The following is a 16612-nucleotide window of genomic DNA, read 5'->3' as shown; positions in this document are numbered from 1 at the left end:
GTCCAGTACTGGATAACCTCTTTAAATTGAAAACAGGTTGTGACTTTAATTTTTTATATAGCTGTTGCAGGTTAATTTAAGAAGCTGGTTTTTAATTACAGAAATGTCTCCACCCAAAGTTTTCAGTTAAAGAGTGTGTATACAATTTACTATTGGCTATTTATAGCTTCCTGATAAAAAATGTTGATCTTTAAGGTGAGTGGTTGATACTTTTTGGTTAGCTGACAGCGTGTGGACAAGACTTAAAGCTTTTGAGATGACTTAGGTCTGATCATCAGACATGGTTTGTCATCACTTGTTTACTTAGCAAAGAAAACTTTTTTTCTTTTGTTCAATGACTAACATGACCAATGACTTTAAAGGGACACTGTCACCTGGATTTGGAGGCAACAATCTTCAGCCATGGAGGCGGGGTTTGGGGGTTTTTGATTCACCCTTTCCTTACCCGCTGGCTGCATGCTGGCTGCAATATTGGATTGAAGTTCATTCTCTGTCCTCCATAGTACACGCCTGCGCAAGGCAAGATTGCACCTAGTGCAGGTGTGTACTACGGAGGACAGAGAATGAACTTCAATCCAATATTGCAGCCAGCATGCAGCCAGCGGGTAAGGAAGGGGTGAATCAAAAAACCCCAAACCCCGCCTCCATGGCTGAAGATTGTTCCCTCCAAATTCAGGTGACAGTGTCCCTTTAATGACCAATGGTTACATTTTATTACTTGGTTCATTCATTTGAATTCTCCAAACTAAATTCCAAAGTAATGTTCATATTTGCTTTTTTTTGCTCATTGTTAATATTTTTCATAAAGGACTCACTAACAGATCCTATTTTTCTATAGGATTTTGATAAAAAAACAAAATACATAATTTCCATGATTATTTTCTTTTACAGAATAGACTATGATCTTTTTTTTAAAAAGAAAGCTGATTTCCATTCACTTTAGATCCTTTGAGAACTTAGCCTTACCCAGTGTTTCTGTTTAATTAAATGTTCCAGTAAAAAAAACGAAAAATAATTTGAAATATACTTATTAATATAATGTTCTTATATAGTTAAATAAAATATATATAATTTGAATAATGTCATTTTATTTCCATACAGGTCTAAAGAGAAAGTAATGATCTATTTATGTGCAACAATGTGGCATGAGACTTATGATGAAATGCTGAAAATTCTCACTTCAATATTTAGGTATTACTTTTCAGTGTATTTTATAAAATACATATCAACTCAGTAATTAAACAAATGGTTAAAAAATAAATAAATCTAATGTAATGAAAATGGGGAAACAAATATTCTTTGGAGGAAAACTATAAAAACTGCTGCAAATAATACTAATGCAAAGGCAAAACCTAACCGATTACTCATGTATATGGAAGAGTTCAAAGTACAAATGCTTTAAAAAACTGAAGTGTCAATAGTTTATTTTTATGAATTAATAAATACAAAGCAAATAAACAAAAGAGAAATCTAAATCAAATCAATATTTGGTGTCTTCAAAACATCATCAAAGCATCAATTTTTTATTGCTGCTACACTTTCATTGGGAGGGTGTTCCAAACATCTTGGATCACTAACTACAGATCTTCTGTGAATGTGAGCTTGTTCAAACCCATCTATCTGGGCACTGTGGGGGCCATATAATCACATCCAGGATGTCTTATTTGGGGTTTTCTCCTGCTGTAGAATACATTCGGCACCAATAAGATGCCTCCGTGATGTTACTGTATGATGCAAGTATCATCCTACATGACCACATTCATATTGAAGCATTTTGGCCAGTATTTTATATCTATATTTGTAAACCAAAACCAGGAGAGAAACATTCAGAGGAAAAGTATAATAGAAACACACCATCAATTCTGTATTTCTCTCTCCTGGTTTTGGCTTTCTAATACTGACGTGAAAAACTGACCAAATGCTGCCATGTGAATGTAGCTTATTTCTCAGCATACCTGCAGCATGGGGACTAGGCCAAGTAACTCAACTATGCACAAAGAAGAAAAAAGTCAGCGTGCTTATGGACTAATAAGTCATAATGTGAAATATTTGGCTGTAACAGAAGACTGTTTGCTGAAGGGCTGGAAAGCAGTATAATGCTAAGTGTCTGCGGGCAACAGTGAAGCATGGTGGAGGTTCTCTGAAAGTTTGGGGCTGCATTTCAGCAAATGAAGTTGGGCATCTGATTAAAATTAATGATGTTCTCAATCCTGAGAAATACAGGAAGATAATTATTTATCATGCAATACCATCAGGAAGGCATCTGATTGGCTCCAAATGTCATCATTGTCACTAAAGGGGTTGACCGGTCTAAAATGACAAGCCTGCAGCCAGTCTATGTGACTGCAGACTAGTGAATCCTCACATTTCTTGCACTGCACGCTGTGAGGATTCTCCAGTGTCAACGCCAGGAAAGGCAGTCACGAGACCAGAAGTACGCAACAAGCATACTCTCAGGCAGAATCTGAATTTACTGTTTCCAGTATGCTCAATGCAAGTATTGCATGAGGCTGGAAACAGACTAAGACTGATTCTGACTGTGAGTATGCATATCGCATACTTGCAGTCACGTGACCTCCGTTCCTGGGGCGGACACCGGACAGTCTTCACAGCGCGCAGTGCAAACCATGAGAAGATTCACAAGTCTGCAATCACAAAGAGTAATTGCAAACTTGTCATTTTAGACTAGAAAATCCCTTAAGCACTATCTTAAACATAAAGAAGGACAAGGATTCCTGGAAGTGGAATTCCTGGGATTATGTGAAGAGATAGAAGGATTTGCACAAGCCTATATTCACAGATCTGGGATTAGGTATCTAAGATGTTTGGAACAATCTCCATGCTGTGTTCTTCAAAAACTATGCCAGAAAAGAATTGACGCTTTGATGCTGTTTTGAAAGCAAAAGGTGGTCACATCGAACATTCAATGTAAATATATTTTTAATTTGATAAATCACTCTCCATTTCCTTAATTGATAAAAATATATTATCACTTCTATTTTTTAAGCATTCTTACCTTGCAGAAATCTTTTGCACATCTGCCTAAAACTTTTGAAAAGTACTGTAGTTGTCAAAAAACAAGAGTTCAGCCAACAGCAGTCTAAGATATATGGGCATCCTTTCCAGTAACTAGCATTAAAACACAGTAAGTGTTAAAGAATTTAAATAAATATTTAAAAGGAATCCGTCACCACATTTGACTTATCTAAAATATTAATATGGGCATAGAGATTCTAAACTGCTGAAAAGAGTCCTACCTGTAGGTCTCATATCAGATGCCTCGTTGTTGATAAATCATCTTTTATCACTTTATATAAGTGAGCTCTTCCAGGCTCTGGGGTGGATGTTGCCTGGATGATAACTCTGCCTCCAGAGCTTGTTTGACACGAAGGGAGAGTTACCAGTATGATGAGTAATGGCCGCTCTTTGCTCTCATTATCTCACTGCAGAGCTGTGTGTGATTATAACTGACACCTGCAGGTTCCTCTCAGCTTCCAGCTGACAGCCAGACAGAGTTACAATACAGCAGAGCTCATGAGCTGCAAAAAATGTGCTTGCCAGAAGACAAATTTAATTTCTCCTGTTTTGTGTGTTAGTTACTTGTCTCACAGTTTAAGCCTTTTGAAAAATAAATTTTTATATTCTAGGCAGTTTTTTTATTTCTGTAAAATAAGTATTATAACATATCTGCTCTATTGCACAAACTGTAGCCTAGGCTTGAAAATTATCAGCAAAAAAATTACAGCTTAATAAATAATAAATAATAATGTTATTTATATAGCAGCAACACATTCTGTAGCACTTTACAATTGAGGGGGACATGTACAGACAATAAAAACATTATAGAATAACAAATAGATCAACAGTTACAGAAGGAGTAATTTTCCTGCTCACAGGTTTACAATTTATAAGTAAGGCTACGTTCAGATTAGCGTTTCCCGACGCTGCGTCGGGAAACGCAGCGGCGACGCACGCGTCATGCGCCCCTATGTTTTACATGGGGGACGCATGCGTTTTTCTTGTTGCGTTTTCCGACACGTGCGTCGTTTTTTACGCTAGCGTCGGACGCAAGAAAATGCAACAAGTTGCATTTTTCTTGCGTCCGATTTCGTCAAAAAAAGACGCACGCGTCGCAAAACGCAGCGTTTTTGCGTGCGTTTGCACGCGTTTTTTCGTGCGTCGTGCGTTGCGTCGCCGACGCAGCGGCGCGCAACGCTGATCTGAACGTAGCCTAAATGAGGGTGGACATAATAGGTAAAAAGTGCTAGTCATGTATGTTCTAGCCATCATTATAATACATTGGGGATATGACTTAACCCCTTTCTGACATCTGATGTACTATCCCGTCGAGGTGGTATGGGCCCCTATGACCACCGACAGGATAGTACGTCATTACCGATCAGCCGCGCTCACGAGTGGAGCGCGGCCGATCGGGGCCGGGTGCAGCTGACTATCACGGACCACTCCTGGCACATTAACCCCAGATTAACCAAAGATGATCACAGCATTCTGGTGGCACAATGAAGAATCTCGCAGGGTGGGGGCTCCCTGCGTGCTTCCCTGAGACCCTCGGAGCAACGCGATGTGATCGCATTGCTCCGAGGGTCTCCTACCACCTCCTCCCTGCAGGCCCAGATCCAAAATGGCATCGGGGGGCCTTCCGGGTCCTGCAGGGAGGTGGCTTGCAAGGGCCTGCTCAGAGCCTCAAGCCTCCGGCAGTGCCTGTGTGATCGCTGATCTGACACAGTGCACTGCAAAGTGTCAGATCAGCGATCTGATACTATAGCATAATGTCCCCCCGGGGCAATGTAAAAAAGTTTAAAAAAAATGTAAATGGGTAAAAAAAATAAAATTCCTAAATTAAAAAACATTGTTCCAATAAACACATTTCTTTATCTAAAAAAAACAAAACAAAAGTACACATATTTAGTATCACCACATCCATATCGAACCGACCTATAAAACTCCCACTAGTTAACCGCTTCAGTGAATACCGTTAAAAAAAACCCGACGCTTTACTATCATACCACCAAACAAAAAGTGGAATAACACGCGATCCAAAAGACGGATATAAATAACCATGATACCGCTGAAAACGCCATCTTGTCCCGCAAAAAAACGAGCCGCCATACAGCATCATCAAGAAAAAAAAAAAAAAGTTATAATCCTCAGAATAAAGCGATGCAAAAATAATAATTTTTTACATAAAATAGTTTTTATTGTATAAAAGCACCAAAACATAAAAAAGTATAAATAACATATCGCTGTAATCATTCTGACCCAAAGAATAAAACTGCTTTATCAATTTTACTAAACGTGGAACGGTATAAGCACCCCCCCCCCCAAAAGAAATTAATGAATAGCTGTTTTTTGTTCATTCTACCTCACAAAAATCGGAATAAAAAGCGATCAAAAAATGTCACGTGCCCGAAAATGATAACATTAAAAATGTCAACTCGTCCCGCAAAAAATAAGACCTCACATGACTCTGTGGACCATAATATGTGAAAATTATAGCTCTCAAAATGTGGAGACACAAAAACTATTTTTTGCAACAAAAAGCGTCTTTTAATGTGTGATGGCTGCCAATCATAAAAATCCGCTAAAAAAACCCACTATAAAAGTAAATCAAACCCCATTTCATCACCCCCTTAGTTAGGGAAAAATAATAAAATGTATTTATTTCCATTTTCCCATTAGGTTTGGGGCTAAAGTTGTTAGGGGTCGAGTTCTCGCCTCTGCACAGGGGGAATCTCGGGCCATCTCCGCTGCAGTCTCCCATTCTTCTCCTGCCGCAGTGGAGCCTGCTCAGCGGAGACGTCGGTCCCAACGTCTTGTTCAGTCCCACTCTGTACAAAGAGTTGCTGCTGCTTTTCCTGCTTCTGCCATTAAAGCCAGTGCTGGGCAGCGGCGAGCAGACGCTTCTAGGACAAAGTCCTGCTTTTCTCGTTCTGAGCATGCCCAGAGTAAGATCTCTCAGTGGAGATTGAGGGTCACATGTTCAGAAACTGCAGCTAAATCCATTGGTCCTTCAGGAAGGTCCTATAGGTGCTCAGGCTCTGTGGCAGCCTCTCATTGGTCCTTCTAGGAAGGTCATGTACTTGCTGCAACTATTTAAAGCTCGCATGGCCACACGGCCATGCGCTAGTATCTTTCTAAGTTATGTGCTTTGCTCGAGTGTGGTCATGTAAGTTTGTGTTCAGGGACCCGGCTGAAATAAGCCCCTAGAATGCTGGCACCTCTGGCGAGGTGTTTGTGTTTGTGTGTATTCAGGGACCTGTCTGAAATAAGCCCCTAGAATGCTGGCACCTCCGGCGAGGAGTTTTGTGTGCATGCATGACCACTGACTGCTCTCAGTTGCGTAGTTAGCCTGTGCCTCTGTAAAGTCTAACAGGGTGCAGGGCTTTGCTTTCACAGCTACTCTGTGAAATAACAGAGCTAGTTCATATAGTGCCGCCGTTTGCTAGCAGCAGGTTCTCCTGCATGATGGACCCCGGGCTGCGAACGCATCTATAACAATAAAACATCTATATTTACTCGGTGCGTTCCGCTAGCCCTAACAAAAGTTAGGGTTAGGGTTGAGGTTAGGGTTGGAGTTAGGGTTGGGGCTAAGTTTAAGGTTAGGTTGGGGCTAAAGTTAGGGTTGGGGCTAAAGTTAGGGTTGGGGTTAGGGTTGGGGTTAAAGTTAGGGTTGGGGCTAAAGTTAGGGTTTGGGTTGGGGCTAAAGTTAGGGTTGGGGTTATGGTTAGGGTTGGGGCTAAAGTTAGGGTTAGGGTTGGGGCTAAAGTTAGGGCTAAGGTTGAGGATAAAGTTAGACTTGGGGCTAAAAATAGTTAGGGTTGGGGCTAAAGTCAGGGTTGGGGCTAAAGTTAGGGTTAGGGTTGGGGCTAAAGTTATTGTTTGGATTACATTTATGGTTGGGATTAGGATTGGGATTAGGGTTAGGGGTGTGGTAAGGATTATGGATGGGATTAGGGTTAGGGGTGTGTTTCTGATAGGGTTTCAGTTAGGGTTAGGATTGGGGGGTTTCCTCTGCTTAGGCACATCAGGGCTCTCCAAATGTGACAATGGGTCCGATCTCAATTCCAGCCAATTCTGCGTTGAAAAAGTAAAACAGTTCCCCTTCCCTTCTGAGATCTCCCGTGCGCCCAAACAGGGGTTTACCCCAACATATGGGGTATCAGCGTACTCAGGACAAATTGTACAACAATTTTTGGGGTCCAATTCTCCTGTTACCCTTTTGAAACTACAAAACCGGGGGCTAAAAAATAATTTGTGGAAAAAAAAGAAGATTTTTTATTTTCACGGCTCTGTGTTATAAACTGTAGTGAAACACTTGGGGTTCAAAGTTCTCACAACACATCTAGATAAGGTCCTTGGGGGGTCTAGTTTCCAATATGGGGTCACTTGTGGGGGTTTCTACTGTTTAGGTACATCAGGGGCTCTGCAAATGCAACATGACGCCTGCAGACCAATCCATCTAAGTCTGCATTTCAAACGGCGCTCCTTCCCTTCCGAGCTCTGCCATGCACCCAAACGGTGGTTTCCCCCCACATATGGGGTATCAGCATACTCTGGACAAATTGGACAACAACTTTCAGGGTCTAAATTCTCCTGTCACCCTTGGGAAAATACAAAACTGGGGGCTAAAAAATAATTTTTGGGGAGAAAAAAAGAATTTTTGTTTTCACGGCTCTGCGTTATAACTTTAGTGAAACACTTGGAGGTTCAAAATTTTTACAACACATCCAGATAAGTTCCTTAGGGGGCCTTCTTTCCAAAATAGTGTCACTTGTGTGGGGTTTTTCAATGTTTAGGCACATCAGGGGCTCTCCAAACGCGACATGGCGTCCCATCTCAATTTCAGTCAATTTTGAATTGAAAAGTCAAATGGAGCGCCTTCCCTTCCGAGCTCTGCCATGCACCCAAACAGTGGTTTACACCCACATATGGGGTATCAGCGTACTCAGGAAAAATTTTACAACAACTTTTGGGTCTAATTTCTTCTGTTACCCTTGGAAAATAAAAAATTGGGGGCAAAAAGATCATTTTTGTGAAAAAATATGATTTTTTATTTTTACGGCTCTACATTATAAACTTCTGTGAAGCACTGGGTGGGTCAAAGTGCTCACCACACATCTAGATAAGTTCCTTTGGGGTCTAGTTTCCAAAATAGTGTCACTTGTGGGGGGTTTCAATGTTTGGGCACATCAGGGGCTCTCCAAACTCAACATGGCGTCCCTTCTCAATTCCAGTCAATTTTGCATTGAAAAGTCAAATGGAGCTGCTTCCCTTCCGAGCTCTGCCATGCGCCCAAACAGTGGTTTACCCCTACATATGGGGTATCAGCGTACTCAGGACAAATTGCACAACAACTTTTGGGGTCCAATTTCTCCTGTTACTCTTGGGAAAATAAAACAAATTGGAGCTGAATTTATTTGTGAAAAAAAGTTAAATGTTCATTTTTTTTTAAACATTCCAAAAATTCTTGTGAAACACCTAAAGGGTTAATAAACTTTTTGAATGTGGTTTTGAGTACCTTGAGATGTGCAGTTTTTAGAATGGTGTAACACTTGGGTATTTTCTATCATATAGACCCCTCAAAGTTACTTCAAATGTGATGTGGTCCCTAAAAAATGGTGTTGTAAAAATGAGAAATTGCTGGTCAACTTTTAACCCTTATAACTCCCTAACAAAAAAAAAAATTGGGTTCCAAAATTGTGGTGATGTAAAGTAGACATGTGGGAAATGTTACTTATTAAGTATTTTGTGTGACATATCTCTGTGATTTAAGGGCATAAAAATTCAAATTTGGAAAATTGCAAAATTTTCACCAAATTTCCATTTTTTTCACAAATAAACCCAGGTAATATCAAAGACATTTTACCACTATCATGAAGTACGATATGTCACGAGAAAACATTGTCAGAATTATCAGGATCCGTTGAAGCGTTCCAGAGTTATAACCTCATAAAGGGACAGTGGTCAGAATTGCAAAAATTGGCCCCGGTCATTAACGTGCAAACCACCCTTGGGGGTAAAGGGGTTAAAGCTGCGTGAACTGATCATCAACCAGCAGAGCAGTAGGGCAGCACGGTGGCTCAGTGGCTAGCACTATTGCTTTGCAGCGCTTGAGTCCTGGGCTCAATTCCCATCAAGGGCAACATCTGCAAGCGTGGGCTTCCTTCCGGTTATCCAGTTTCCTCCCATATTCCTCCCAAAGACTTAGATTGTCTGCTGACAAATAAGCAAAGCATAAAAAATATCTGTGTAAGTACAATTACCAAGCGCTACTGGGTGCATTAAGGATGTGGAGGCAGATGAATGAGAGGGACCAGATTCTGATTAGAAGGAGGAACAGCGAAGAGGTTAGATTAGGGAAGTGTGCTGGCAATTACTTGGATAGTCCAGGATAGTGCATTCTAGAAAATTGGTGCAGCACTAGAGATGTCTTGGAGATAGAGGTACAAGGTTCAGATTATGGAGGACGTTAGTCTTAGATCAGTTGGAGAATGTAGAGCAACTTGACAGCTTGAGGTTACATACAAATGAGTTCATATAACCTTACATATCCTGGTTTAGTATTACTTCCTTTCTGTTGCAGTTTTTTTTAAACTTTTTTTTGCCAGTCTTTGGTCATATTATATTTACATATATTTTTTGACAGGCTAGACAAATATAAGTCTACAATCAGCAATGATACCTTTGATTTTGAGGCACATATTTATTTTGATGATGCTTTCGACAATAAGTCTGAGCCCGATGACAAAAAAAGAAAAAGAATTACTAACAGCTATGTTGAATGCCTGGTCACCGTAATCGAGGAGGTCTACAGGTGGGAACAGACACTATATTTAAACTTCTATTTTGTGAAATCTAAACAATCTCTTCTGGTTCCAGATCCTATTGAGGCAATCCTGTACCTAGGAATAATGTTTATTTGATATTTTATAAAATGCATGTCGTTTTCTGCACAATTTATATTTTAATGTTATGATAAATTATTTATTTTATTTAACCTCATTTTTCCAAGAATTGCATCATGTTCTGGGACCCCTCACCTACTATTTGCATATTTACTCTGTTGTATTCTTGTGTTGGAGAGGGGTCTCAGGTCCCATGGCAAAGTGCCACTACTCCCTCTGCACCCACTATGGCTAAGACCCTGCACACAGGAGAGGTGGTACTGTCATTAGGACACAACGTATTCTTGGCATCAGGCCTGAAACATAAGTATTTAAAAAAATTCTAATTTTTCATCTTTACTTTAGTTAGAACATTTGTATGTTGATTGTGATCATTTATATTATTATTCTTTTGCATTTTATTATTTTAAATGTTGAATTCTCAACTCTTAAGAGTCTTCACTCGCAACAAGAATCAAGTCTTTCATCACAGCAATACATCAGAATGCAAAATACAAGCAATTATGCCTACACCATATGGAGGACGGCTGTGCTACAATCTTCCTTGTGGGAATATGCTGTATGTTCATCTGAAAGACAAACAGAGAATACGCCACAAAAAGAGATGGTCACAGGTAAAATAGGAAAAATCATATGATGCCTGACCTCTTTTTGGCTTTATACATTCAGTGATGTCTAAATATACTATAGGATCAAAACTTAGTAAAATAATTATATATTCTGTACTCTACAATGCATAAATACCATTTTGTTAATAGACCAGATAATGAAATACTTTCTTCTGTTTTCAGTCTTACTGTTGAGTGTGGAATCCACACACTGAGATCCAATGAAAAGACTAGATGTCATGGCATCTTATTCATGCTGTTCAAACTGCCCACAATCAGCTATTTTCAGTGCCACTCTAAGTGATTGACGGGTGTGTCCCATAACGACAGACCTGTCTATCACCTGGAGTTGTGCTGGAAGCAAAGCCAGACTAGTCTTGCCTCTGGCTATGGTCCCTAGGCTAGAGTGTTTCAGAGAATCAGTCATGTGCTGATTCATATTGCCCAAGATTTGGTCAGCCTGAATCAGATGACAGGTTTACTTAAAAGTGGCAGCACGGTGGCGCAGTGGTTAGCACAGCAGCCTTGCAGCGCTGGGGTCCTGGGTTCTAATCCCACCCAGGACAACATCTGCAAAGAGTTTGTATGTTCTCTCCGTGTTTGCGTGGGTTTCCTCCGGGTACTCCGGTTTCCTCCCACATTCCAAAGACATACTGATAGGGATTCTAGATTGTGAGCCCCAATGGGGACAGTGATGATAATGTGTGCAAAACTGTAAAGCGCTGCGGAATATGTTAGCGCTATAGAAAAATAAAGATTATTATTAAAGATTATTAAGTGGTGTTCCCTTCTCCAAGATCCTATCCCAACATGCAGTATAATCAAACCAATATATGTCCAACTAAATAATATTCAGCTATTATACTAGGTTTCACTAGAGAAATACAATAGATCTAAGTGTCTAGACATATATATATATACTAGCTATTGAACCCGTTCTACGCCCGGGTGGCGAGCATTTATATTGGTATATGGTCTCCATCCTGGTATGTGCTGCTCCATCCTGCGTCCCCATCCTGTCATGTGCTGCTCCATCCTTTGTCCCCATCCTGTCATGAGCTGCTCCATCCTGCGCCCCCATCCTGTCATGTGCTGCTCCATCCTGCATCCCCATCCTGTCATGTGCTGCACCCATCCTGCGCCCCCATTCTGTCATGTGCTGCACCCATCCTGCGCCTCCATTCTGACATGTGCTGCACCCATCCTGCGCCTCCATTCTGACATGTGCTGCACCCATCCTGCGCCTCCATTCTGTCACTGGCTGCTCCCATCCTGCGTCCCCATCCTGTCATGTGCTGCTCCCATCCTGCGCCCCCGTTCTGTCATGTGCTGCTTCCATCCTGCACCCCCGTTCTGTCATGTGCTGCTCCCATCCTGCGCCCCCGTTCTGTCATGTGCTGCTTCCATCCTGCACCCCCGTTCTGTCATGTGCTACTGCCATTCTGCGCCCCCGTTCTGTCATGTGCTGCTCCCATCCTGTGCCCCGTTCTGTCATGTGCTGCTTCCATCCTGCACCCCCGTTCTGTCATGTGCTGCTTCCATCCTGCACCCCCGTTCTGTCATGTGCTGCTGCCATCCTGCACCCCGTTCTGTCATGTGCTGCCCTATTCTGTCATGTGCTGCTCCCATCCTGCGCCCCCATTCTGTCATGTGCTGCTGCCATCCTGCACCCCCGTTCTGTCATGTGCTGCCCTATTCTGTCATGTGCTGCTCCCATCCTGCGCCCCCGTTCTGTCATGTGCTGCTCCCATCCTGCGCCCCATTCTGTCATGTGCTGCTCCCATCCTGCACCCCCGTTCTGTCATGTGCTGCCCTATTCTGTCATGTGCTGCTCCCATCCTGCGACCCCGTTCTGTCATGTGCTGCTGCCATCCTGCACCCCCGTTCTGTCATGTGCTGCCCTATTCTGTCATGTGCTGCTCCCATCCATATGCCCCATACGCTGCTCCATAAAGGTTTATGACCCCCATCAGGTGGCGTAAGTAACAAATAGCTGTGGCATGAAGTGCCACAGCCTCATGGCATAGCAATTTGTTACTTACGCTACCTGATTCTTTTCCGGCGCCATTGTCTTGCTCCTCCTGGTGCCGGAATTGGCACCTGCGCAGTCTGCGCTTTCCGGCGCCATTTTCTTGAAGACACACTGCTGTAAGCGCGGACTGCGCAGGCGCTGATTCCGGCACCAGGAGGAGCAAGACAATGGCACCGGAAAGGAATGGCGTAAGTAACAAATTGCTGTGGCATGAAGTGCCACAGCCTCATGGCACAGCAACTTTTTACTTACGCTATTCGTTTCGGGCGCCATTGTCTTGCTCCTGGTGCCAGAATCGGCGCCTGCGCAGTCCGCGCTTTCCGGCGCCATTTTCTTGAAGACACACTGCTGTGTCTTCAAGAAAATGGCGCCGGAAAGCGCGGACTGCGCAGGCGCCGATTCCGGCACCAGGAGGAGCAAGACAATGGCGCCAGAAACGAATAGCGTAAGTAAAAACTTACTATGGCGGCGGATTACTTGCATAATCAGGGCGCAAATATGTAGACGGCGTCCCCGTGCTCCCGACCCCCTGCTCTCGGCGGCATTTTTTCTACAATGTAACGCTAGGAGCGTCGCGCCTGCGCAGTCTATTAGGGCTTCGGACAGAGTGACGCTCCCAGCGTTATATTATAGATATATATATATCTTATATATATCTATAATATAACGCTGGGAGCGTCACTTTGTCCGAAGCCTTTATAGACTGCGCAGGAGCAAGCGCCGGCGCAGTCTGAGCCTCACAGAGTGACGCTCCCGGGAGATCGCGGTATGCGTTCACACTGAACGCACACCGCGATCTCCAACAGAGAAGCAGGGACCGCCAGGAGGGTGAGTATCGGCCATATTCACCTGTCCTGCGTTCCACCGCTGAGCGCCGCCATCTTCCCGGTCTTCGGCCTGTGACCTTCAGTTCAGAGGGTGCGATGACGCGCTTAATGCGCGCCGGCGCCGCCCTCTGACTGAACAGTCACAGCCAGGAGACCGGGAAGATGGCGGCGCGCAGCGCTGGAACGGGACAGACAGGTGAGTATAGTAAGTGCTGGGGGGCCTGAGCTGGAGGCGATACCGGCACCTGACCCCCACAGCGCGCCGGTGTCCCCGCCTGCTCAGGCCCCCAGATGGGTGCAGCACATGACAGGATGGGGACGCAGGATGGTTGCAGCACATACCAGGATGGGGACGCAGGATGGGGACGCAGGATGGTTGCAGCACATACCAGGATGGGGACGCAGGATGGGGACGCAGGATGGGGACGCAGGATGGGTGCAGCACATACCAGGATGGGGACGCAGGATGGGTGCAGCACATGACAGGATGGGGACGCAGGATGGGTGCAGCACATACCAGGATGGGGACGCAGGATGGGTGCAGCACATGACAGAATGGGGACGCAGGATGGGTGCAGCACATGACAGGATGGGGACGCAGGATGGGTGAAGCACATGACAGGATGGGGACGCAGGATGGGTGCAGCACATTACAGGATGGGGGCGCAGGATGGGTGCAGCACATGACAGGATGGGGACGCAGGATGGGTGCAGCACATACCAGGATGGGGACGCAGGATGGGTGCAGCACATGACAGGATGGGGGCGCAGGATGGGTGCAGCACATGACAGGATGGGGACGCAGGATGGGTGCAGCACATGACAGGATGGGGGCGCAGGATGGGTGCAGCACATGACAGGATGGGGACGCAGGATGGGTGAAGCACATGACAGGATGGGGACGCAGGATGGGTGCAGCACATGACAGGATGGGGGCGCAGGATGGGTGCAACACATGACAGGATGGTGGCGCAGGATGGGTGCAGCACATGACAGGATGGGGACGCAGGATGGGTACAGAACATGACAGGATGGGGATGCAGGATGGGGACGCAGGATGGGTGCAGCACATACCAGGATGGGGACGCAGGATGGGTGCAGCACATGACAGGATGGGGACGCAGGATGGGGACGCAGGATGGGTGCAGCACATGACAGGATGGGGACGCAGGATGGGTGCAGCACATGACAGGATGGGGACGCAGGATGGTGCAGCACATGACAGGATGGGGGCGCAGGATGGGTGCAGCACATGACAGGATGGGGACGCAGGATGGGTGCAGCACATGACAGGATGGGGACGCAGGATGGGTGCAGCACATGACAGGATGGGGACGCAGGATGGGGACGCAGGATGGATGCAGCACATACCAGGATGGGGACGCAGGATGGGTGCAGCACATGAAAGGATGGAGGCGCAGGATGGGTGCAGCACATGACAAGATGGGGACGCAGGATGGGTGCAGCACATGACAGGATGGGGACGCAGGATGGGTGCAGCACATGACAGGATAGGGACGCAGGATGGGTGCAGCACATGACAGGATGGGAACGCAGGATGGGTGCAGCACATAACAGGATGGGGACGCAGGATGGAGCAGCACATGACAGGATGGGGACGCAGGATGGGTGCAGCACATGACAGGATGGGGACGCAGGATGGGTGCAGCACATGACAGGATGGGGACGCAGGATGGAGCAGCACATACCAGGATGGAGACCATATACCAATATAAATGCTCACCACCCAGGCGTAGAACGGGTTCAATAGCTAGTATATACAGTGGGGCAAAAAAGTATTTAGTCAGTCAGCAATAGTGCAAGTTCTACCACTTAAAAAGATGAGAGGCGTCTGTAATTTACATGATAGGTAGACCTCAACTATGGGAGACAAACTGAGAAAAAAAAAATCCAGAAAATCACATTGTCTGTTTTTTTAACAATTTATTTGCATATTATGGTGGAAAATAAGTATTTGGTCAGAAACAAACAATCAAGATTTCTGGCTCTCACAGACCGGTAACTTCTTCTTTAAGAGTCTCCTCTTTCCTCCACTCATTACCTGTAGTAATGGCACCTGTTTAAACTTGTTATCAGTATAAAAAGACACCTGTGCACACCCTCAAACAGTCTGATTCCAAACTCCACTATGGTGAAGACCAAAGAGCTGTCAAAGGACACCAGAAACAAAATTGTAGCCCTGCACCAGGCTGGGAGGACTGAATCTGCAATAGCCAACCAGCTTGGAGTGAAGAAATCAACAGTGGGAGCAATAATTAGAAAATGGAAGACATACAAGTCCACTGATAATCTCCCTCGATCTGGGGCTCCACGCAAAATCCCACCCCGTGGGGTCAGAATGATCACAAGAACGGTGAGCAAAAATCCCAGAACCACGCAGGGGGACCTAGTGAATGAACTGCAGAGAGCTGGGACCAATGTAACAAGGCCTACCATAAGTAACACACTACGCCACCATGGACTCAGATCCTGCAGTGCCAGACGTGTCCCACTGCTTAAGCCAGTACATGTCCGGGCCCGTCTGAAGTTTGCTAGAGAGCATTTGGATGATCCAGAGGAGTTTTGGGAGAATGTCCTATGGTCTGATGAAACCAAACTGGAACTGTTTGGTAGTAACACAACTTGTCGTGTTTGGAGGAAAAAGAATACTGAGTTGCATCCATCAAACACCATACCTACTGTAAAGCATGGTGGTGGAAACATCATGCTTTGGGGCTGTTTCTCTGAAAAGGGGCCAGGACGACTGATCCGGGTACATGAAAGAATGAATAGGGCCATGTATCGTGAGATTTTGAGTGCAAACCTCCTTCCATCAGCAAGGGCATTGAAGATGAAATGTGGCTGGGTCTTTCAACATGACAATGATCCAAAGCACACCGCCAGGGCAACGAAGGAGTGGCTTCGTAAGAAGCATTTCAAGGTCCTGGAGTGGCTTAGCCAGTCTCCAGATCTCAACCCTATAGAAAACCTTTGGAGGGAGTTGAAAGTCCGTGTTGCCAAGCGCAAAGCCAAAAACATCACTGCTCTAGAGGAGATCTGCATGGAGGAATGGGCCAACATACCAACAACAGTGTGTGGCAACCTTGTGAAGACTTACAGAAAACGTTTGACCTCTGTCATTGCCAACAAAGGATATATTACAAAGTATTGAGATGAAATTTTGTTTCTGACCAAATACTTATTTTCCACCATAATATG

The 16612-nt window shown here is 44.6% G+C and overlaps 1 protein-coding gene across 1 annotated transcript in view; it reads left to right on the top strand.

Annotated features, from left to right (window-relative positions):
- Positions 1-16612, top strand: part of LOC138637706 (chitin synthase chs-2-like) — a 106784-nt gene that overhangs the window by 20279 nt on the left and 69893 nt on the right. The window contains exons 4-6 of the mRNA XM_069726571.1: positions 1102-1191; positions 9668-9835; positions 10360-10540. Coding sequence (XP_069582672.1) covers positions 1102-1191; positions 9668-9835; positions 10360-10540 — 439 coding nt within the window. The remainder of the gene's footprint in view (positions 1-1101; positions 1192-9667; positions 9836-10359; positions 10541-16612) is intronic.

This window comes from Ranitomeya imitator, chromosome 5, assembly GCF_032444005.1.
Source record: "Ranitomeya imitator isolate aRanImi1 chromosome 5, aRanImi1.pri, whole genome shotgun sequence".
NCBI classification, from domain to species: Eukaryota; Metazoa; Chordata; class Amphibia; order Anura; family Dendrobatidae; genus Ranitomeya; species Ranitomeya imitator.
The sequence above is the reverse complement of the archived record's forward strand: the minus strand, read 5'-3'. Positions and strand labels throughout refer to the sequence as shown.